Source organism: Oryctolagus cuniculus, chromosome 1 (genome assembly GCF_051225735.1).
Source record: "Oryctolagus cuniculus isolate XC-2025 breed Fujian yellow rabbit chromosome 1, ASM5122573v1, whole genome shotgun sequence".
Lineage (NCBI taxonomy): Eukaryota > Metazoa > Chordata > Mammalia > Lagomorpha > Leporidae > Oryctolagus > Oryctolagus cuniculus.
Window position 1 is genome coordinate 216,180,717 of NC_142867.1, and position 23,348 is coordinate 216,204,064.

The 23,348-nt window shown below is 46.6% G+C and overlaps 1 protein-coding gene across 3 annotated transcripts in view; it reads left to right on the forward strand.

The window, feature by feature from the left end:
• HSDL2 (hydroxysteroid dehydrogenase like 2) overlaps positions 1-23,348 on the forward strand; it is an 83,856-nt gene that overhangs the window by 33,717 nt on the left and 26,791 nt on the right. For all 3 annotated transcript variants that reach the window (XM_008249545.5, XM_089301649.1, XM_089301650.1), the window contains one exon: positions 21,492-21,686. In XM_008249545.5, coding sequence (XP_008247767.1) covers positions 21,492-21,686 — 195 coding nt within the window. The remainder of the gene's footprint in view (positions 1-21,491; positions 21,687-23,348) is intronic.

Consider the following 23,348-nt stretch of genomic DNA (forward strand, 5'->3'; position numbering starts at 1 on the left):
CCCCAAATAAATAAACTTTAAAAAAATGCATAAAATCCTCAAGGCATCTCATTCTGTATATGCAGATATTCCAAAGTCAAAAATACCCTGAAATCTGAAACACTTCTAGTCCCAAGTATTTCTGGTGCGTGATGCCCAGCCTGTCCTGCTGTCTCCGCCCCACATACGGTGGTCACTCAGGTATCTGAATGAGTGACAGTTTTTGATTCCTTTTGAATCCTTCCTATTCTTCATTACATCCTTGGAGAATATTTATATTGATGTCAAACTGGAGTATTTAAGGCTGTTGAGAGTTTCAGGGATGATGTGTTTCTTGTTCTCCATTTCCAATATTCAGAAACTCATCTGTGTGGAGCAGTTGTTAGCACTGCAGGCAGGGCTGGGAAGCAAGGAGCATGACGGAGAAGTAACTGAAAAGCTGGTGGAGGACATGGTTCCCCTCTGGGCCAGTAGAGAGCGCTAGTGAGAGAATGCAAAGGAATTCCTCCCGGGAGCTGGGACTGTGGAGATTTGAGGCCCTCAGCGCAGTGGCTCGGGAGGTGAGATAGTGTTTCCTGCACGTGAGGCCTGGGCAGTGGGGAAACTACGGGGATTTCTCTTTTAGGCCGCACAGTGGATTCAGTGATTTATCCATACTTACACCTGGCAGAGCTGGCATTGTTTAAAGTGTGGGGATACTTTCAAAAGGTTCATGGAAAAATGTAATTGAAAAAACACAAGTTTATTTTGGTACAAAAAAATTTTAAATCCATGTCTAGTTTTTACATAATATACATATCCTGTTTTTTTTCTTTTTTAATCTTTAAAGGTTTTATTTATTTATTTGAAAGTCAAAAATACAGAGAGAGAAGGAGAGAGCCTGCAATAGCCAGGGCTGGGCCAGACCAAAGCCAGAAGCCAGGAGCTTCTTCTGGGTCTCCCACATGGGTACAGGGGCCCAAATACCTGAGCTGTCTTCCACTGTTTTCCTAGGTGCATTAACAGGGAGCTGGATCAGAAATGGAGCAGCTGAGAATAGAACTGGTGCCGATAAGGGATGCTGGCACTGCAGGTGGAGGCTTAACCTTCCATGCCACAGCACCAACCCCTTTAGTACACATTTTCTGCAAATTTTTTGAAAACCCTGCATATCTAAGGGTGAAACTCATGAGGAAACAAAAAAAAAAATTGCTGCACAGCTAAGGGGACCCAGGATCCAGACACGGAAAGAATAAACAGAACAAAAAGGAGACACTTGAGAAGATGTCAGGGGACTTCACATGCAGATATCAGGAGTTCCAGGAGCAGGCGTAAAGAACAAGTAGAGGAGAAACATTAATTGAGGGGCCAGTGCTGTGGCGCAGTAGGTTAATGCCCTGGCCTGAAGCACTGGCTTCCCATATGGGCGCTGGTTCGAGACCTGGCTGCTCCACTTCTGATCCAGCTCTCTGCTATGGCCTAGGAAAGCAGTAGAAGGTGGTCCAAGTCCTTGGGCCCCTGCACCCACATGGGAGCCCCGGAAGAAGCTCCTGGCTCCTGGCTTCAGATTGGCACAGCTCTGGCCGTTGCAGCCAATTGGGAAGTGAACCATTGGATGGAAGACTTCTCTCTCTCTCTCTCTGCCTCTTCTCTGTGTAACTCTGATTTTCAAATAAAAAAATAAATAAATCCTTTAAAAAAATTAATTGAAATAATAGAAACAGCCCTCTTGAATAGAAGAAAGACTTACATACTTACATAGATTGAAAGGTTTATTAAATTTAAGGCTGAATTTATGGGGTGAAAAAGACATATGAAAAAATCTTGAATTTTCAAGGATAAAATGAGAATCCTTTAAGTTTTCAGGCAGAATGTGTGTTACTTAGAAAGGAAGAAGATTGCATCTTCTTTTATCTTTCAACACCCAAAACTAGAAGGCAGTCGAGTAACACCTGTACAGTACTGATAGGAAGGGACTTAGACAAGGTAATATTTATTGACAAGATGAAAGGAAGATATGTGGAAATGCCATTATACTTGAGAAAAATCTATAAAGGGCTGTTGACCAAATAGGAACTTTTCAAGATAGATTCTAAAAATGAAAAGGAGAAGAAACAATGGAAAGCAAGTAACCCTGCAATATACATGATTAAATGTAAATGGATTATGATAGAATAACTGGGAATATGTAATAAAGGTACCAAATTAGAACTCTTGATAGGGAAGAGATAGCATTAATATTCATCTCTAGGGTCAGGCAAGTGGTGCAGGGGTTAAGATGCTCCTTGCCATGTTGGGGTGCATGTTTGGGGCCTGGCGTTGCTCCTGATTCTCGCTTCCTGCTAATACGTGCCATGAGAGGTGGCAGTGATGGCTCAAGTGGTACGGTCCCTTCCTCCTACATGGGAGACCCACTCAGACTGAGTTCCTGGCTTCTGACTCTAACTTAGCCCAGTCCCCTGGCTGTTGAGGGCAGTGGGAGATCTCTGACTGTCTCTCTGCCTTTCAAATAATAATTTTTTTTAAAAGAATAACTTTTTTTTTAAAAAGAAAAATTAGCATCTAACCAAAAGCAATAAACTTTATTTTCAAAACTTTGAAGTTGGAGAAAGGGGAAATGTATAAGTCATGGAATCCTGAGTGGCTTCCATGCTGTGGGAGACTGGGGGAGGAAAGGCAGTAAGACAGCCTCTGTGGGGACAGCCACAATTGTAGATGGTATCTTTTTTTTTTAAAGTTTTTATTTAATGAATGCATTTTTTGATAGATACAACTTTAGGAATATAGTGGTTCTTTCCCCATACCCACCCTTCCACCCCTACTCCCATCCCAACTCCCTCTCCCTTTCCCATTTCTTTCTTCATCATGGTTCATTTTTAGTTTGATTTTATATACAGAGGACCAACTCCATGTTAAGCACAGATTTCAACATTTTGCACCCCCACCCCCCCACAACATATAGAGTGCAGTTTGAGAACAAGATTTGCAGTCGATTCTCATAGTACAGCTCATTAAGGAAGGAGGTCCTATATGGGGAGCAAGTGCACAGTGACTTCTGTTGTTCCTTTAACAATTAACACTTTTTTTTTTTTATTGAAAGAGTTACACAGAGAGAGAAGGTGAGGCAGAGAGAGAGAGAGAGAGAGAGAGGTCTTCCATCTGCTGGTTCACTCCCCAATTGGCCTCAATGGCTAGAGCTGTGCCGATCCAAAGCCAGGAGCCTGGAGCTTTTTCCTGGTCTCCCATGTGGGTGCAGGGGCCCAAGGACTTGGGCCATCTTCTGCTTTCCCAGGCCATAGCAGAGAGCTGATTCGGAAGTGGAACAGCCAGGACTCAAACTGGCGCCCATATGGGAAGCCGGCACTGCAAGTGGGGGCTTTACCTGCTGCGCCACAGCGCCTAACACTCTATTGAAGACATCAGTGATCACCCGAGGCTCCTGTCATGGGCTGCCAAGGCTATGGGAGGCCTCTGTGACCATAGACTCTATCACTGTTTGGACACAGCCATAAGCAAAGTGGGTGTTCTCTCCTCCCTTCAGAGAAAAATACATCCTTCTTTTTTTTTTTTTTTTTTAAGATTGATTTATTTATTTGCAAGTCAGAGTTACACTAAGAGAGAGAGAGAGAGAGGTCTTCCATCCAATGGTTCACTCCCCAATTGGCTGCAATGGCCAGAGCTGTGCCGATCTGAAGCCAGGAGCCAGGAGCTTCTTCCGGGGCTCCCATGTGGGTGCAGGGGTCCAAGGACTTGGGCCATCTTCTACTGCTTTCGTAGGCCATAGCAGAGAGCTGGATCGGAAGTGGAGCAGCTGGGTCTTGAACCAGCACCCATATGGGATGCCGGCACTTCAGGCCAGTGTGTTAACCCACTGCGCCACTGCGCCACAACGCCGGCCCCTAAGTACATCCTTCTTTGATGGCCCTTTCTTTCCACTGAGATCTCACAGAGATCCTCCGTGAAGGATATTTTTTTGCCACAGAGTCTTGGCTTTCCATGCCTGAAATGATATGGTATCTTTTTTTTTTTAACCTGCCACCCATATGGAATGTCAGTGCTTCAGGCCAGGGCATTAACCCACTGTGCCACAGCGCCAGCCCCAAGATGGTATCTTTTTTAAGAATTATATTTTTCTGTTTGGTGCTGGGGCATAGAAATGCTTTTGGATTTAAAATTTATAGAAAGGCATGTTGCATAGCAGGTAAAACCTCCGGCTACAATGCCTGCATCCCATACGAGCGTTGGTTATTGTCCCAGCAGCTCCACCTCTGACCCAGCTCCCTGATAATGGCCTGGGAAAAGCAGTAGAAGATGGCCCAAGTGCTTGGTCTCCTACCACCCAGGTGAGAGACCCAGCTAGAACTCCTGGCTTCCGGCTTCTCTGGCAGTTGCATCCAACAGGAGAGTGAACCAGCAGATGGAAGATCTCTGTCTTTGTCTAACTCTGACTTTCTCTCTGTCTCTCCTCTCAAATACTGGCTTTCAGAATAAATAAATCTTTAAAAAAATTTTTAGACAGCTACTTTTTCAAACTTCCTGATTGGTTCTAACAACTTAGTAGATACTGTTAGCTTTTCTGTGTATGTAATCATGTAAGCTATAATAACATTTATTTCTTCCTTACCAATTGTTACTATACCCTTGCTTTTTCTCTTACTTTTCTGTGCTGCCCTTCTCTTTAATCTTCTGCTCTCTACCAGTAGATTTCTGTTGAGTTTTCAAGAGTCCAGGAATGCTTTGTGGCTTATTTATAGACTTACTGCAGTAAGACAGCCCTACTTTATCATATTCCAGAAGCAGACGCCTGGTCCTATCCATCTCCTATTAAATATATTACTAGGCCGGCGCCGTGGCTCACTAGGCTAATCCTCCGCCTTGCAGCGCTGGCACACCGGGTTCTAGTCCCGATCGGGGCGCCGGATTCTGTTCTGGTTGCCCCTCTTCCAGGCCAGCTCTCTGCTGTGGCCAGGGAGTGCAGTGGAGGATGGCCCAAGTCCTTGGGCCCTGCACCCCATAGGAGACCAGGAGAAGCACCTGGCTCCTGCCTTCGGATCAGCGCAATGCGCCGGCCGCAGCGTGCCGGCCGCAGCGGCCATTGGAGGGTGAACCAACGGCAAAAGGAAGACCTTTCTCTCTGTCTCTCTCTCTCACTGTCCACTCTGCCTGTCAAAAAAAAAATTACTAAACATTTAATATTTTTATTGTTATCAAAGTATATGAATATCTTTTTTTAATTTTTATTTTTATTTATTTGAAAGGTAGAGTTACAGAGAGAGGTAGAGACAGAGAGAGAGGTCTTCCATCTGTTGGTTCACTCCCCATATAGCTGCAATGGCCAGAGCTGAGCCGATCCGAAGCCAGGAGCCAGGAGCTTTGTCCAGGTTTCCCACATGGGTGGCAAAGGCCTAAGGACTTGGGCCATCCTCTGCTGCCTTCCCAGGTGCATTAGCAGGGAGTGGATCAGAAATGGAGCAGCCAGGACTCAAACTGGCACCCATATGGGATGCTGGCACTGGAGGCCAGGGCTTCAACCTGCTAAGCCACATAGTGCCGGCTCTGAAACTGTGTATCTTTATCTTTTTTTTTTTTTTTTTTTTAAGTCAGTGTTACAGAGAAGGAGAGGCAGAGAGAGAGAAACAGAGAGACACACAGAGAGAGATCCTCCATATGCAGGATCATGCCCTAAATGGCTGCAATGGCCAGGGCTGGGCCATGCCAAAGCCAGGAACTTCATCCAGATGTCTTACATGGGTTCAGGGGTCTAAGGACTTGGACCATCTTCTGCTGCTTTCCCAGGCCATTAGCAGGGAGCTGGATTAGAAGTGGAGTAGCCGGGACTGGAACCCATGCCCATATGGGATGCCAGCACTACAGGTGGCGGCTTTACGTGTTATGCCGCAGTAACAGCTCTTCTTTGTCTTTTATAAATATACCAGTAAACTAAATCTTCTTACAAGTACTGATGTATTTTCTTCAGAATCTCTTAGATTGTTCAGATTGGAAGTCTTATAAAAAGTGGTAATTGTATCTGCCCTTTTGGTATATGCTAAATTCTTTTTCCATTTCTTGTTAATTTAGCTAATAATTTTAGAACAATGTTGAACAGTAAAAATGATAGCAGGCATATTTGTCATGTTCTTGGTAAAAGTGGAAATGCTTTTGTTTCATCATTAAATAGATGGAGTTTCTTCCCTGTTTTTGTTTTTAACTTCAGTTTTTGTATCCTTACTTTGTGATGCTGTGTTAGTATTAAATGTGGTAGTTAAAGCATAAAGATCTTACTTGATTTGGAGGAAAATTTTGTTTAATGTTTCTGTCTACTCAGTGAAGTTGGTAAGTTGGTACCTTTAACACTAAACTACTATAAAATTTCTATGAGAGAGAGAGAGATATTCCAGATGAAAGATGGTTCATTCCCCAAATGGCAGCAATGGCTAGGGCTGGGCCAGGCCAAAGCCAGGAGCTAGGAGCTTCATCTGGGTCTCCCATGTGGGTGTCAGGGGCCTAAACACTTGGACCATCTGCTGCTTTCCTAGGCCATTAGCAGGGAGCTAGACCAGAAGTAGAGCAGGAGCCGATGCTGTGGCGTAGCAGGTAAAGCTGCCGCCTGCAGTGCCGATATTCCATATGGGTACCAGTTCAAGTCCCAGCAGCTCCACTTCTGATCCAGCTCTCTGCCGTGGTCTGGGAAAGCAGTGAAAGATGGCTCAGATCCTTGGGACCCTGCACCTACTTGGGGGACCTGGAAGAAGAGCTGCTACCTGCAATACTAGCATCCCATAAGGGCATCAGTTCAAGTCCTGGCTGCTCTCCTTCCGATCCAGCTCTCTGCTGTGCCCTGGAAAAGCAATAGAAGATGACCCAAGTCTTTGGGCCCCTGCACAATGTGCTTTTGACTCCTGACTTCGGAACAGCCCACCTCCGGCCATTGCAGTCATTTGGAAAGTGAACCAGAAGATGAAAGATCTTTCTCTTTTTCTCTCTCTGCATCTGCCTCTCTGTAACTCTGCCTTTCAAATAAATAAATAAATCTTTAAACAAACAAAGAAAGGAAGTAGAGCAGCTGGAACTCAAACTGGCACTCATGGGATATTGGTGTTACAGGTGGTGACTTTACCCTATATGCCATAATACTGGCTCAAAATATTACTTTTGAGTCATATCTAACACTTGTAACTATGGGAAAATTACTAAATAACATTGTTTCTGCTTTTCAGCAGTTTTAAAATCTTGTTATGGTAAATTAATCATATAAATATGAGTATAATACAATCAGAGAAGTAGTCCACTGGGTACTCTTCAAATGAGTGAACTCTTGATTATAAAGTAGATTTCCGTCATTAACTTAGTCTGTATCTTTTCTTCAGTGACAGCCTTTTGTACTCAGAATTATATTTTGTTTTAATTTTTTTATTAACAGACGTAATGTACCCCTCAGATTCTGAAGTAACTATAATCTAGTTAGGGTGAAGAAATTATATAGGCAGGCACTTAGCCTAGTGTTTAAGATACCAGCTACGAGGCCGGCGCCGCGGCTCACTAGGCTAATCCTCCGCCTAGCGGCGCCGGCACACCGGGTTCTAGTCCCGGTCGGGGCGCCGGATTCTGTCCCGGTTGCCCCTCTTCCAGGCCAGCCCTCTGCTGTGGCCAGGGAGTGCAGTGGAGGACGGCCCAGGTGCTTGGGCCCTGCACCCCATGGGAGACCAGGAAAAGCACCTGGCTCCTGGCTCCTGCCATCGGATCAGCGCGGTGCGCCGGCCGCAGCGCGCCGGCCGCGGCGGCCATTGGAGGGTGAACCAACGGCAAAAAGGAAGACCTTTCTCTCTCTCTCTCTCTCTCTCTCACTGTCCACTCTGCCTGTCAAAAAAAAAAAAAATAAAAATAAAAAAAAAATTAAAAAAAAAAATTAAAAAAAAAAAAAAGATACCAGCTACGATGCTTTCATCCTAATCAGAGTAGCTGGCCTAGCTCCAGCTCTTGACTCCAGCTTCCCACTAATGTAGCCCCTGAGAGGCAACAGTGATGGCTCACGTAATTGGGTTCCTGCACCCTCATGGAATACTTGGTTAGAGTTTCCAGCTTCCTACTTCAGCCCAGCCTGTTGTGGACATCTGGAGAGTAAACTAATAGATAGAAAAAACTTTTTAAAAAAAGTTTTTAAAAAAGAAATGATAGAGCTGATTTTTTTTTTTTTTTTTTTGACAGGCAGAGTGGACAGTGAGAGAGAGACAGAGAGAAAGGTCTTCCTTTTGCCGTTGGTTCACCCTCCAATAGCTGCCGCGGCCAGCGTGCTGCAGCCAGCGCATGGCGCTGATCCGAAGGCAGGAGCCAGGTGCTTCTCCTGGTCTCCCGTGGGGTGCAGGGCCCAAGGACTTGGGCCATCCTCCACTGTACTCCCGGGCCACATCAGAGAGCTGGACAGGAAGAGGAGCGACCGGGACAGAATCCGGCGCCCCGACTGAGACTAAAACCAGGTGTGCCAGTGTCGCAAGGCGGAGGATTAGCCTATTGAGCCATGGCGCCGGCTAATAGAACTGATTTCTATTAAATGTCCAAATGTCATTTATCTAGTTTCTGTATTGCCCATTTTGTTCTTAGTTATATGCGCTGCAATAGATTCTCCTTATAAATAATCTCTAAAGGCCTTAAAGATTATTTATTTGAAATGCAGAGTTACAGAAAGAGAGTGGGAGAAACAAAGATCTCTGTCTGCTGGTTCACTTCTCAAATGGCTGCAACTGCTAGGCCTGGACCAGGTTGAAGCCAGGAACCATGGACTCCATATAGAGGTTCTGTGTGTGACAGGGGCCCAAGCATTTGAACTATCTTCTGCTGCATTCCCAGGTGCATTAGCAAGAAGCTGGATCAGAAGTGGAGCAGCTGGGACTAGAACCATCACTCATATGGGATGCCAGCATTGCAAGCAGTGGTTAAACCTGCTGTACCACTTGCTGACCCCTCTCAAGGCTTTTATAACAATTTTTCAAAATTCAAAAAGTTTTTTTTTTTAATTTATTGATTTGAGATTGATAGTGGAGTAGCCGGGATTCGAACCAGTGACCTTATGGGATGCTGGTACTGCAGGTGGTGGCTTTACCAGCTATGCCACAGCACCGACCCCAGAAATTAGCTTTTTTTCCCTTAAAAAAAAAGGTTGTTTTTGAGAGGCAGGGAGAGAGCACTCCTGTCTACTAACTTACTACCCAAATGCCTGTAATAGCCAGAATTGGGCCAGGGACAGAGCCAGGAGCTGGGAACTCAATCCAGTCTCATGTGGGCACAATCCAATTACTTGAGCCATCACTGCTGCCACTCAGGCTCAGGATTAGTAGGAAGCCAGAACTGGGAGCCAGAGCCAGATATTGAACCCTGGCACTCCACTGTGGGACATGGGCATTTTAATTGCTGGGCTAAGTGCCGATTCCAGATGTTAGCTTTATTTTTTTTAAGCTTTATTTATGTGAGAGGCAGAATTACAAACAGAGAGAGGGAGAGACAGAAGTCTTTTTATCTGCTGGTTTACTCCCCAAATGGCTACAATAGCCAGAGCTGGGCTGTTCCAAAGACAGGAGCCAACAGCTTCTTTTGGGTCCCACGTGGGTGCATGAGCCCAAACACTTGGGCCATCCTCCGCTTCTTTCCCAGGCCATTAGCAGAGAGTTGGATTGGAAGAGGAATAGCTGGGACAGGAACCAGAGCCCATATGGGATGCCGGTGCTGCAGGCGGAGGTTTAACCTACTATGCCACAGCACCAGCCCCCAGATACTAGCTTTTAAAAACACAGGGGGCCAGTGCTGTGCTGTAGCAGGTAAAGCCTCTACCTGCAATGTCAGCATCCCATATAGGCACTGGTTCGAGTCCTGGCTGCTCCACTTCTGATCCAGCTCTTTGCTGTGGCCTGGGAAAACAGTAGAAGATGGCTCAAGTTCTTGGGCCCCTGCACCTGTGTGGGAGACTGGGGAAGAAGTCCCTGGCTCTTGGCTTTGGAATGTCCCAGCTTTGGGCTGTTGTGGCCATCTGGAGAGTGAACTAGTTTTTGAAAGACTCTCTTTTTCTCTTTGCCCCTGCTTCCCTGTAGCTCTCTGTCTTTCAAATAAATATTTCTTTCTTTTTTTCTTTTTAAATTTATTTGACAGGTAGAGTTAGAGACAGAGAGAGAGACAGAGAGAAAGGTCTTCCTTCCGTTGGTTCACTCCCCAAATGGCCACCACGGCCAGCGCTGTGCCAATCCAAAGCCAGGAGCCAGGTGCTTCCTCCTGGTCTCCCATGCGGGTGCAGGGCCCAAGCACTTGGGCCATCCTCCACTGCCTTCCCGGGCCACAGCAGAGAGCTGGACTGGAAGAGGAGCAACTGGGACCAGAACTCAGTGCCCACATGGGATGCTGGCACCACAGGTGGAGGACCAACCAAGTGAGCCTTGGCACCAGCCCCTCAAATAAATATTTCTTAAAAAACACATTTAGGAGTGGGTGTTAGGCCTAGTGGTTGGGTTGCTGGTTGGGATACCTGCATCCCACACTGGAGTACCCTGGTATCTGATTCCAGCTTCCTGCAAGTGCAGGCCCTGGGAGACAGCAGGTGATGACTCAGGTGACTGGGCCTTTGCCACCATGTGGGAAACCTGGATTGTGTTCCCAGCTCCAGCCCCAGCTGGCCATTGTGGGCATTTGGGGACTGAACCAGTGGATGGGAGCTCTTTTTCTCTCAAATACATAAAAAATAAAGCACACTTAATCTAGCACTTAAACAAAGTGTTATCAGACCTTAGGGTTACTCATGAGCTGAACTGCCACATTGCAGCCAGTGTGAAGCACATGGAGAGTTCTAGCTTAGGAACAAATGTTTCTTTTCATTCTTGCCTTCTAACTGCTGTGTACTGGGTGAAAGAATTCCCTTCAGTTTCAAACAGTGTTGGAGGTCCATGGCCTATAGTGTAGACGCTGGGGAAACCAAGAGCTGTGGAGCTCTCAGGGCTCTGGGGCACGTGGCTAATACAGTTTAAAGAGTATTTGGTGTTAGAACCAGTTATCCAGTCACCATCTTTCTTCTAAGGACTCCAGGAATCAATTTGTTTAAATTCCTTTTTTCTGCAGTTTGACCAGGTTTCTTTTTCCTTGGCCTACTGTGGGATGAGAACCATGTCTTATTGCTACTCTGTTTCCCTTCTGTTTCTGTAGCAGACAGGATTGTTTTAAAAGATTTACTTATGGGACTAGGGCTGTGGAGTGGAAGGTTAAGTGTTGCGGGCATCCCATATGGGCACTGGTTCAAGTCCTGGCTGCTCTATTCTGATCAAGATCCCTGCTAATGGCCTGGGAAAACAGTGGAAGTTGGCCCAAGTACTTGGGTCCCTGCACCCACATGAGAGACCCAGAAAATGCTACTGGCTTCAGATTGGTCCAGCTCCAGCTGTTGATGCCATTTAGGGAGTGAACCAATGGATGAAAGACTTCTCTTTCTCTCTCTCTCTCTTTTTTTAAGATTTTTAATTTATTTATTTGAGAGGTAAAGTTACAGACAGTGAGAGGGAGAGAGAGAGAGAAAGGTCTTTTCGTTGGTTTACTCCCCAAATGGCTGCAACAGCTGGAATTGCGCCAATCCAAAGCCAGGAGCCAGGTGCTTCTTCCCAGTTTCCCATGCAGGTACAGGGGCTCAAGGACTTGGGCCATCTTCTACTGCTTTCCCAAGCCACAGCAGAGAACTAGATTGGACGAGGAGCAGCCAGGACTAGAACTGGTGCCCATATGGGAGGCCAGTGCTGCAGGCTGAGGATTAACCTACTGTACCACGGGGCCAGCCCCAGGCCTTTCTGTCTCTCCCTTTCCCTGTCTGTTACTTCACCTCTCAAATAAATAAATAAATATTTTTAAAACATGATTTATTTATTTGTTTGAAAGAGTTTCGAGGCCAGTGCCATAGTGGGTAATGCTGCCGCCTGCAATGCCAGCATCCCATATGGACGCCAGTTCGAGACCCGGCTGCTCCACTTCCAATTTAACTCTCTGCTGTGGCTTGGAAAGGCAGTAGAAGACGGCCCAAGTCCTTGGGCCCCTGCACCCGTATGGGAGACCTGGAAGAAGCTCCAGGCTCCCACTTCAGATCAGCCCAGTGCTATTTGGGGAGTGAACCAGCAATGGAAGACCTCTCTCTCCCTCCCTCCCTCCCTCCCTCCCTCCCCCCCCCCACCTTTCACCTTCTCTCCCTCTTTCCCTCTGACTCTCTCTAGCTCTGACTTTCAAGAAAAATAAATAAACCTTTAAAAATAAAGTTTCAAGGAGGGGGTGGGAGGGTGGTATAAGGTGGGAGTGGCTTCCATTTACTGGTTCACTCCCCAAATGCCCACAACAGTTAGAGCAGGGCCAAGTGGAAGCCAGGAGCCTGGGACACCATCCTGGATTGGAAACAGAGGCTGGATTCAATTCCAGGCACTCCTGATATGGGAAGTAGGCATCCCAAGAGGTGGCTTAAATGGCTGTGTTAGGGCCAGCATTGTGCTATAGCCAGTAAAGCTGCCATCTGCAATTCTAGCATTTCATATGTTCGTTGGTTCGTGTCCTGGCTGCTCTGCTTCTTTTTTTTTTTTTAAGATTTATCTATTTATTTGTTTATTTATTCCTTTATTCATTTATTTGACAGGCAGAGTCACAGACAGTGAGAGAAAGAGACAGAGAGAAAGGTCTTCCTTCTGTTGGTTCACTCCCCAGATGGCCATAACGGCTGGGGCTGTGCCAATCCGGCACCAGGAGCCAGGTGTTTCTTCCTGGTCTCCCATGCGGGTGCAGGGCCCCAATCCTCCACTGCCTTCCCAGGCCACAGCAGAGAGCTGGACTGGAAGAAGAGCAGCGGACTAGAACCCGGTGCCCATATGGGATGCTGGTGCCACAGGCAGAGGATTAACCTAGTGTGCCACTGTGCCGGCCCCGGCTGCTCCACTGCTGATCCAGCTCCCTGCTAATGGCCTGGGAAAAGCAACAGAAGGTGGCCCAAGTGCTTGGGCTCCTGCTACCCATGTGAGAGACCTGGAACAAGCTCCCAGTGCATGGTTTCTGGCTCCTGGCTGCATCCTGGCTCAGCCTCGGACATTGTGGCCATATGGGGAGTGAACCAGTGGATAGAAGATCTCTCTCTCTCTCTCTCTGACTCTCCTTCTCTTTCTGTAACTCTGACTTTCAAAAAAATAAATACACCTTAAAAAGAAAAAAAAAGAGAAACTGCTGTGCCACAATACCTGTCTAGACACAATTCTTTTAAGATTTTCTGAAGACTAATATTCTTTGTAATGGAGGAAAAAATGAGAGTAAATGCTGCCTGTGTTGTGGTGTAATGGGTTGTCACTGCCTGCAGTGCTGACATCCCATGTGGGCACCAGTTCAAATCCTGACTGCTTCATGGCCAATCCAGCTCCTTGCTAATGTGCAGAGAAAGCAGCAGAAGGTGGCCCAACTCCTTGGGCCTTTGCACCCATGTGGGAGACCCGGCTGAATCTCTGACTTCTGACTTCAGCCTGGACCAGCCCTGGCCATTGCAGCCATTTGAGAAATGAAACAGCAGATGGAATATTTTCTCTCCCCACCCCGACTCTCCCTCTCCCTCTTTCTCACCCCCCGCATAACTCTGCCTTTATAAATCTTAAAAAAAAAAAAAAAAAAAAGAGAGTAAAAAAGATGCTTTTCCATTGTTTTTCAGACTACATGTCAAGACTCCTTGATGAGTCATGGAATCAGTTTAGGGAGGCATGAAATCAATTTAGTGGATTGTGAAATTGATTTAGTAGGTAGCAGCCAGAGTTATGTTCTTTTATGTCTAATGGGATAGAATAGAAAATATTAGAGTGCATTGCACATTGTAAGGGTTAGTAGTATTTTATGAGCTTCTGTTTCAAGTATAAATATCATAGGTGAGATATATATGAATGGAATGTATGTGTTTGAATGTGTATTTGTGTCAAGTAGTAAAAAGCTTCACTTCTTGTGGGTCAGAAAGCATAAAAGTTCATATTTTCGTGCCTTTCTCATTTGGCTTCTCTTTCTCATTCTTTCCTAGTCTGCTTCCCCAACCCCAATCTTTGTTCTTACTAAAGTTGATTGATAGAGTTAGGTGGTGAGATACATAGGGAAAATTGTGGTAACAACTTTAAATTTTTTTTTTAAAGATTTATTTATTTATTTTAAAGAGTTACACAGAGAGAGAAGGAGAGGCAGAGAGAGAGGCCTTCCACCCACTGGTTCACTCCCCAGTTGGCCGCAATGGCTGGAACTGCGCCCATCCAAAGCTAGGAACCAGGAGCTTCCTCTGGGTCTCCCACATGGGTGCAGGGCCCCAAGGACTTGAGACATCTTCTACTGCTTTCCCAGGCCAAGGCAGATAGCTGGATGGGAAGTGGAGCAGTCAGAACTCGAACCAGTTCCCATGTGGGATGCCGGCACTGCAGGTGACAGCTTTACCCGCTATGCCACAGCGCCAGCCCCTGTGGTGGCAAATTAACAATGCCGGACTTTCCCTTTTTGTACCTCCCGTAAGTTACTTGTCACTTTCTGTCCTCCATTTTCCACACATTCATTGAAACTCACATGCCAGGCACAGTTTTCTGCAATATTGCTTTATTGTGCATTCAGCAGGTGATTTGCTGAATTACCAGGTGCAAAGGCATTGGCTATTTTTTTTTTAAGATATTTATATATTTGAAAGTCAGAGTTACACAGAGAGGCAGCGGCAGAGAGAGAGAGAGGTCTTCCATTTGCTGGTTCACTCCCAAAATGACCGCAATGGCCAGAGCTGAGCTGATAAGAAGCCAGGAGCCAGGAGTTTATTCTGGGTCTCCGGTGTAGGTGCAGGGGCCCAAGAACTTGGGCCATCTTCTACTGCTTTCCCAGGCCATAGCAGAGAGCTGGATTGGAAGTGGAGCAGCCGAGACTCGAACTAGCGCCCATATGGGATGCTGGCACTGCAGGCAGCAGCTTTACCCACTGTGCCACAGCGCTGGCCCCAGCTTTGGGTATTAGGATGAATACAATGCAGTTCTTACCTTCCAAGAGTTTACCAATTACTGTGGGAAATACAAGAGTTTGCTACCACCATTTACACTTTGTCCTTCCCCTCATCTTTTTTTTTTTTTTTTTTTTTTTTTAAGATTTTATTTGGCCGGCGCCGCGGCTCAATAGGCTAATCTTCCACCTAGCGGCGCCAGCACACCGGGTTCTAGTCCCGGTCAGGAACTAGATTCTGTCCCAGTTGCCCCTCTTCCAGGCCAGCTCTCTGCTATGGCCCGGGAGTGCAGTGGAGGATGGCCCAGGTGCTTGGGCCCTGCACCCCATGGGAGACCAGGAGAAGCACCTGGCTCCTGCCTTTGGAACAGCGCGGTGTGCTGGCCGCAGCGCGCCAGCCGTGGCGGCCATTGGAGGGTGAACCAACAACGAAAAAGGAAGACCTCTCTCTCTGTCTCTCTCTCTCACTATCCACTCTGCCTGTCCAAAAAAAAAAAAAAAAAAAAAGATTTATTGTATTTGAGAGTTAGAATTACAGACAGTGAGAGGGAGAGACAGAGAGAAGTCTTCCTTAAGTTGGATCACCCCTCAGTTGGCCACAACGGCCGGAGTTGAGCTGATCCAAAGCCAGGAGCCTGGAGCCTCTTCCTGGTCTCCCATGTGGGTACGGGGGTCCAAGGACTCGGGCCATCTTCTACTGTTTCCCAGACCATAGCAGAGAGCTGGACTGGAAGTGGAGCAGCCGGGACTAGAACCAGCGCCCATATGGGATGCCAGCACTGCAGGCAGAGGAATAACCTAATGTGCCTCAGCGCTGCCCCCCCCCCCCCCCACCATCATGTTTCTACTCCTCTAACCTGTAGGTCTTGGGATACTGAGCCTAGTTTGAGTCTCGGAATTTCAGATCTTACTCCTGCAACAAACATTTATTGGGCACCCCTTATGTTTTTCTGTTTGCTTAAGATGTATCAGAGAACAAAACAGGTAAGAGTCTCTGCTCTTAGAGAACTTAAGGTCTAATTGAGAAAGACACAATAGACAATTAGTAATGAACAGTAAAATGTATAGTGTGCCAGCAGGTGATAATGGTATGAAAAAATAGAACAAAGGTGGGGGGATTGGAGGTTTTAGGTTTTGGGAAGGGAAGATTTCAATTTTAAATATGGTAGAAATTTTTTTTTTTTTTTTTTTTACAGGCAGAGTGGATAGTGAGAGAGAGAGACAGAGAAAAAGGTCTTCCTTTTTGCCGTTGGTTCACCCTCCAATGGCCGTTGTGGCTGGCACGCTGCGGCCAGTGCATCACACTGATCTGAAGCCAGGAGCCAGGTGCTTCTCCTGGTCTCCCATGGGGTGCAGGGCCCAAGCACTTGGGCCATCCTCCACTGCACTCCCGGGCCATAGCAGAGAGCTGGCCTGGAAGAGGGGCAACCGGGACAGAATCCGGCACCCCGACTGGGACTAGAACCCGGTGTGCCGGCGCTGCGAGGTAGAGGATTAGCCTGTTGAGCCATGGTGCCGGCCTAGTTTGGGCCTTTTTGAGAAGGTGACTTTGGATCATAGATTTGAAGGAAATGACGGAGGTAGCCTTGGGGATGTGTTCACTCTTTATCTGAGGGAGCAGCATTCAATGCAGAGGGAGTAGGCAATGCAAAGGCCCTGTGGACCTGCATATCTGGCATGTGTTGCTGGATGAGGAGAGAGTAGTAGGAAAAGATGAGATGATGTCCATGAGACAGGTCTTCCTTTTCTGTTGGTTCACCCCCAAATGGCTACCACGGCCAGCTCACTGCAGCTGGCATGCTGCGCCGATCTGAAGCCAGGAGCCAGGTGCCCAAGCGGGTGCAGGGCCCAAGCACTTGGGCCATCAGGTGTCAAGGGTACTTGCCAAGACTTGGACTTTTGCCCTGAGTGAAATAAGGAGCTGTTGCAGCATTTTGAACAGAGGAGGAACCTGATCAAAATTAACTATTCAAAAGGAGCTCTCTGGAACTTCTGTCCTCAGGGGTAAAGAGAAATACAGCATGGAACTATTGCAATAACCTAGCCTCAATTATTTGAAAATAATTAAAATAATTTTAAATAATATTTTGAAATAAATACTTTATTTGAAAGGCAGAGTTACAGAAAGAGATAGAGACAGATGCCATCCATCCACTGGTTCATTCCCCAAATGGCTGCAATATCCAGGATTGGCCCAGGCCAAAGCCAGGAGCCAGGAGCTTCTTCTAGGTCTCCCACATGGGTGCATGGGCCCAAGAACTTGGGCCATCTTCCACTACCTTCCTAGGCCGTTAGCAGGGCGTTGGATGGGAAGTGGAGCAGTGGGGACACAAACTGGCACCTGTATGAGATGCCAGTGTCACAAGCGGCAGCTTAACTCACTGCACCAGCCCCTAAAATAAATAAATCTTAAACACATGGCCAGCGCCGCGGCTCACTTGGCTAATCCTCTGCCTGCGGCGCTGGCACCCTGGGTTCTAGTACTGGTTGGGATGCTGGATTCTGTCCCCATTGCTCCTCTTCCAGTCCAGCTCTCTGCTGTGGTCCGGGAAGGCAGTGGAGGATGGCCCAAGTGCTTGGGCCCTGCACCCGCTTGGGCACCTGGCTCCTGGCTTCAGATCGGCGCAGCATGCCAGCTGCAGTGCGCTGGCCGTGGTAGCCATTTGGGGGTGAACCAACAGAAAAGGAAGACCTGTCTCTGTCTCTCTCTCTCTCACTGTCTAACTCTGCCTGTCAAACACAAACACACACATACACACAGTGTAAAGAGGAGGCAGCAAGCTCCAACTGTGCATTATTCATGGGTGAAGCAGTGAAAATGGATTTGAGAGGGTATCCAGGCTCTTGTTTTTTGAGAGGGTCTTATTTACAAAACACACACACACAACCTCCCTCTCTGGACTGTATAGTGCGATACTCTTTATATCAGCTGGAACCAGAACTAATCTCCCAACATGATTGTCTTTCAAGGAACAGGAGATTTATCGCCCTTGGTGGAAAGACTGCCGTGTGACATATATTGTTTATAGTCAATGCAGGGTCCTGGCGCACTGCTTGTCCTCTCAGCGTGGTGTTCCTCGACACTGGTGACATTGCCCCTCCTGAATTTAGCACTTTGTGCTGAATGTGTCCTCTCTAGGAAAGGGTTCAGAGGGGACGGCTCTAATAGTTTCACAACATGAGGATCTCAGGCCCCCAACCAGGTTGTCTCCAGCATTGTAATTTCATCATTTTATTTTATTTTATTTTATTTTATTTTATTTTATTTTATTTTATTTTATTTTATTTTATTTTTTGACAGGCAGAGTGGACAGTGAGAGAGACAGAGAGAAAGGTCTTCCTTTTGCCGTTGGTTCACCCTCCAATGGCCGCCGTGGCCGGCGCGCTGCGGCCGGCACACCGCGCTGATCCGATGGCAGGAGCCAGGTGCTTCTCCTGGTCTCCCATGGGGTGCAGGGCCCAAGTACTTAGGCCATCCTCCACTGCACTCCCTGGCCACGGCAGAGAGCTGGCCTGGAAGAGGGGCAACCGGGACAGAATCCGGTGCCCCAACCAAGACTAGAACGTGGTGTGCCGGCGCCGCAAGGCGGAGGATTAGCCTACTGAGCTGCGGCGCCAGCTAATTTTATCTTTTTAAAGACTCACTTGGTAGTTCCTGCTGGAATGGAAGGTGGAGAGGGAAAGGGGGCGTGGCAGCTGCTCTTCAAAATGCCTGCTGTGTCTTGTTTCTTGGCTGGTCAGGACAAATGTGGTAGAAGCAGGAAAGTCCACTTTCAGGTGGATTTTATGTGGCCTGGGTGGGGAGTCTGGGAGGCTGCTGCTGATTCAGCGATAGCAGCAGAGAGGGAGGACTGTGAGGTGCAGTCCTCTGTCACCACATTAGAAACAGAGGCAAAAACACAGTTGTTGTTGTTTTTAAGATTTTATTTATTTATTTGAGAAGTAGAGTTACAGAGAGGCAGAGAAAGAGAGAGAAGTCTTCCCTCTGCTGGTTCACTCCTCAGAGGGACTCAACGATCTGAAGCCAGGAGCCTCTTCAGGGTCTCTCACAGGGGTGCAGGGGTCCAAACATTTGGGCCTTCATCCCCTGCCCTCCCAGGCCACCACAGAGAGCTGGATCAGAAGAGGAGCAGCTGGGACATGAACCAGTGCCCATGTGGGATTCTGGCGCCACAGGCGAAGGCTTAGCCCACTACACCACAGCGCTGGCTCTGAAAACTCAGTTAATGAGCAAGGGCAGTGAGGCAAGGTGGCAGCTGGCCTCCTGCCTCTCTCTGGGGCTAGAAATCAGAGTTTCCCTGTGTTTCAAGAAGCCTGTGCACTGCCTAGGTTAAACACCAGTTAGTACCCTGTTTGATCCTGAGGTGCCCATGTTTTACATTCTACTCTGATGTCAATATGCACCTTACAGTTGATGATACAGCATAGTTTAACTCACAGTTTTTTGATTCCTTAGTGGTTAATAAACTTTATAAACTGGTATTTTTGGCTTAATAAGTGCACACAGTGTATGTGTGTGTTTGGTTGGGGCTGACAGATGCTAAACAGAAGAGACAAAATCCCCCCGGAAGGCAAAATAAAAGGCAGTAAATCCGTGTGTTAATATAAAAGGAAGTCTTTAATTTTTTTTGTTGTTGTTGGTAAGGATTTATTTATTATTTGAAAGGCAGTTACAGATAGGCAGAGGCAGAGAGAGAGGTCTTCTATCTGCTGGTTCACTCCCCAGATGGCCGCAATCGTTAGAGCTATGCCATTCTGAAGCCAGGAGTTTCTTCCAGGTCTCCCATGTGGGTGCAGGGGCCCAAGGACTTGGGCCATCTTCCACTGCCTTCCAGGCCATAGCAGACCACTGGATTGGAAGTGGAGCAGCTGGGACTTGAACTGGTGCCCATATGGGATACCAGCACTGTAGGTGGATGCTTAACCTGCTACACCGCAGTGCTGGCCCCAGTATTTTTAAGATTTATTTATTTTCTTGAGAGGCAGAGTTACAGAGAGAGGGAGAGACAGAGAGAGAGGTCTTCCATCTGCTGGTTCACTCTCCAAATGGCCACAATGGCCGGAGATGGGCCAATCTGAAGCCAGGAGCCAGGAGCTTATTCCAGGTCTCCCACGTGGGTACAAGGGCTTGGGCCATCTTCCACTGCTTTCCCAGGCCATACCAAAGAGCAAAGACAAAAAGAAAAGATTAGCTGGGACTCAAACCAGTGCCCATATGGGATGCTGCACTGCAGGTTGGAGCTTTAACCCACTGTGCCACAGCATTGGGCCCTACTCTGCTTCTGATCCAGCTCCCTGCTAATGTATATTGGGAGGCAGCAGTGCTTGAGCCCCTGCCCCCGGCATGGAGACCCAGATGGAGTTCAGACTCCTGGCTTCCTCTGGCTCAACCAGTTCTGGCTGTTGTGAACATATGAGGAGAGAACTTGTGGATGATAGATCAATCTCTCTCTCTGTCTCACTTGTCCTTTCAAATAAATAAAAATAAATATATTTTTAAAAAGGTATACATACCTAAAATAGTGAAAATTATATGTAAATATTAACAGTAATCATCCCGAGAGAGAGATTATAATTTTAAAATTCTTTCCTTACGTCTCTTTATTTTCTAAATTTTTTTTATAAAATGTTATTATATGAATTTAAAAAGGACCCCTCAAAAATACAATCAGTATTTATTACCTGCTTATTATTTGTCATTGTTCTAGACACTGGGGATCCAGTGATGAACAAGAAAAACAAAGTATCTTCTAGGACAAGAGGAAGAGAAACAGTAAACTCAGGAAAGGGCACATGATATTATAGAGACAAGAAACTGAGGCCAAAGATGTTGAAGCGGCTTACTAAGGTCATAGTGTAGTTGGTATAAAAATCCCACTCATCCGAGTTTCAGCTCATTGCTCTTTTTGTTGTATTTTTACTGATTTTCTTTTCTTTTAATTTTATTTTTTACATTTTTTTTTTTTTTGAAAAGCAGAGTGGACAGTGAGAGAGACAGAGAGAACAGTCTTCCTTTTGTGGTTGGTTCACCCTCCAATGGCCGCAGCCCGCTGATCCGAAGCCAAGAGCCAGGTGCTTCTCCTGGTCTCCCATGCGGATGCAGGGCCCAAGCACTTGGGCCATCCTCCACTGCACTCCTGGGCCACAGCAGAGAGCAGGACAGGAAAAGGAGCAGACTAGAACCCGGTGTGCCAGCGCTGCAGGCGGAGGATTAGCCTATTGAGCCGCGGCACCGGCCACTGATTTTCTTGATTCTCAAGAACAGCGGCATGCAAGTTCTTGAGTGTTCTAAATCAGAAGTCTCGTTAGCTTCGCCATGAGTCTGAGGAAGGAGTTCTGTATGAGGTGTAAGCATTGTGTAGAGTAAGGAACATGTGTTTTGTACCCAGTTCTGCCTGTAGAACATTTGGCAAATCCTTGAACTCTCTGGACCTTTTTCTCATCATCTGAGAAATGCATTGTGAAGGTCCTGCTTGCTTGTTACTTCCGTAGTCTTGTTTAATTTGGAGTTAGGTGTATGTTATTATGTGTGTGTGTTTTCTCCACAGCCATACACACCGCTGCCATGGATATGCTGGGAGGATCTGGTATTGAAAGTCAGTGTAGAAAAGTTGAGATCATTGCAGATGCTGCGTATTCCATTTTCAGAAAGCCAAAAAGTTTTACTGGCAACTTTATCATTGATGAAAATATATTGAAAGAAGAAGGAATAAAAAACTTCGACATCTATGCAGTTAAACCAGGTAATGCTTATAGGTTTTTTTTAAATAGTAATGTGTTTTCCCACATTTTCTACAGTGAACATCTGTTTTTCATCTATGTTTGTGTGATTATAAAATAAATATGTTATTTTAATAGCTGTTGCCCCCTATGAAGGTAAAAACCCAAACTGCACAATTTAAACAAGAAACAAAGGGAAAAATAGATGTGAGTTGCAGGGTTTTGAAGTGATTTATCGATTAGAAGGCTTTTTCAGCTTAACTGAAAAGTGATCACTGTTAAATATAAGAGTGGGAATAAGAGAGGGAAGAGATGTGCAATTTGGGACATGCTCAAGCTGACTTACCTCAAACGGTAGAGTTAGAAACATACCGGGGGATTCCAATTCAATCCCATCAAGGTGGCATGTACCAATGCCATCTCACTAGTCCCAGTGATCAATTTCTGTTCACAATTGATCATAATGATAGGAATAAGAACCAAAGGGATCACATAAACAAGAATAGTGTCTGCAGATACTAGCTGATAGAATAAAAGAGGGAGAGAATGATCCAACATGGGAAGTGAGATACACAGCAGACCCATAGAATGGCAGATGTCCTAAACAGCACTCTGGCCTCAGAATCAGCCCTTAAGGCATGCAGATCTGGCTGAAAAGCCCATGAGAGTATTTCAGGCATGGAAAGCCAAGACACTCTGGGTGGGTGGGGGGAACCTAAATGAAAGATCTCCACGAGTGAGATCCCAGTGGAAAGAACAGGTCATCAAAGAAGGAGGTACCTTTCTCTGAAGGGAGGAGAGAACTTCCACTTTGACCATGGCCTTGTCTAAATATGATCAGAGTCAGTGAACTCAGGGGGCTTCCATAGCCTTGGCAGCTCATGATAAGAGCCTAGGGTGATTACTGATGCCATAAACAAGAGTGTCAATTTGTTAAGTCAACAACAGGAGTCACTGTGCACTCACTCCTCATGTAGGATCTGTGTCCTTAGTGTGCTGTACATTGAGATTTAATGCTATAACTAGTACTCAAACAGTATTTTTCACTTTATGTTTCTGTGTGGGAGCAAACTGTTGAAATCTTTACTTAATGTATGCTAAACTGATCTTCTGTATATAAAGAGAATCGAAAATGAATCTTGATGTGAATGGAAGGGGAGAGAGAGCAGGAAAGGGGAGGGTTGCGGGTGGGAGGGAAGTTATTGGGGGAAAAGCCGCTATAATCTAAAAGTTGTACTTTGGAAATTTATATTCATTAAATAAAAGTAAAAAAAAAAAAAAAGAAGAAGAAGAAGGAGACTTTTTCAGGCCGGCGCCGCGGCTCACTAGGTTAATCCTTCACCTAGCGGCGCCGGCACACCGGGTTCTAGTCCTGGTCGGGGCGCCAGATTCTGTCCCGGTTGCCCCTCTTCCAGGCCAGCTCTCTGCTGTGGCTCGGGAAGGCAGTGGAGGATGGCCCAGGTGCTTGGGCCCTGCACCTCATGGGAGACCAGGAGAAGCACATGGCTCCTGCCTTCGGATCAGCGCGGTGTGCCGGCCGCAGCGCGCCAGCCGTGGCGGCCATTGGAGGGTGAACCAACGGCAAAAGGAAGACCTTTCTCTCTCTCTCTCTCTCTCTCTCTCTCACTATCCACTCTGCCTGTCAAAAAAAAAAAAAAAAAAAAAAAAAGAAGGCTTTTTCAGCT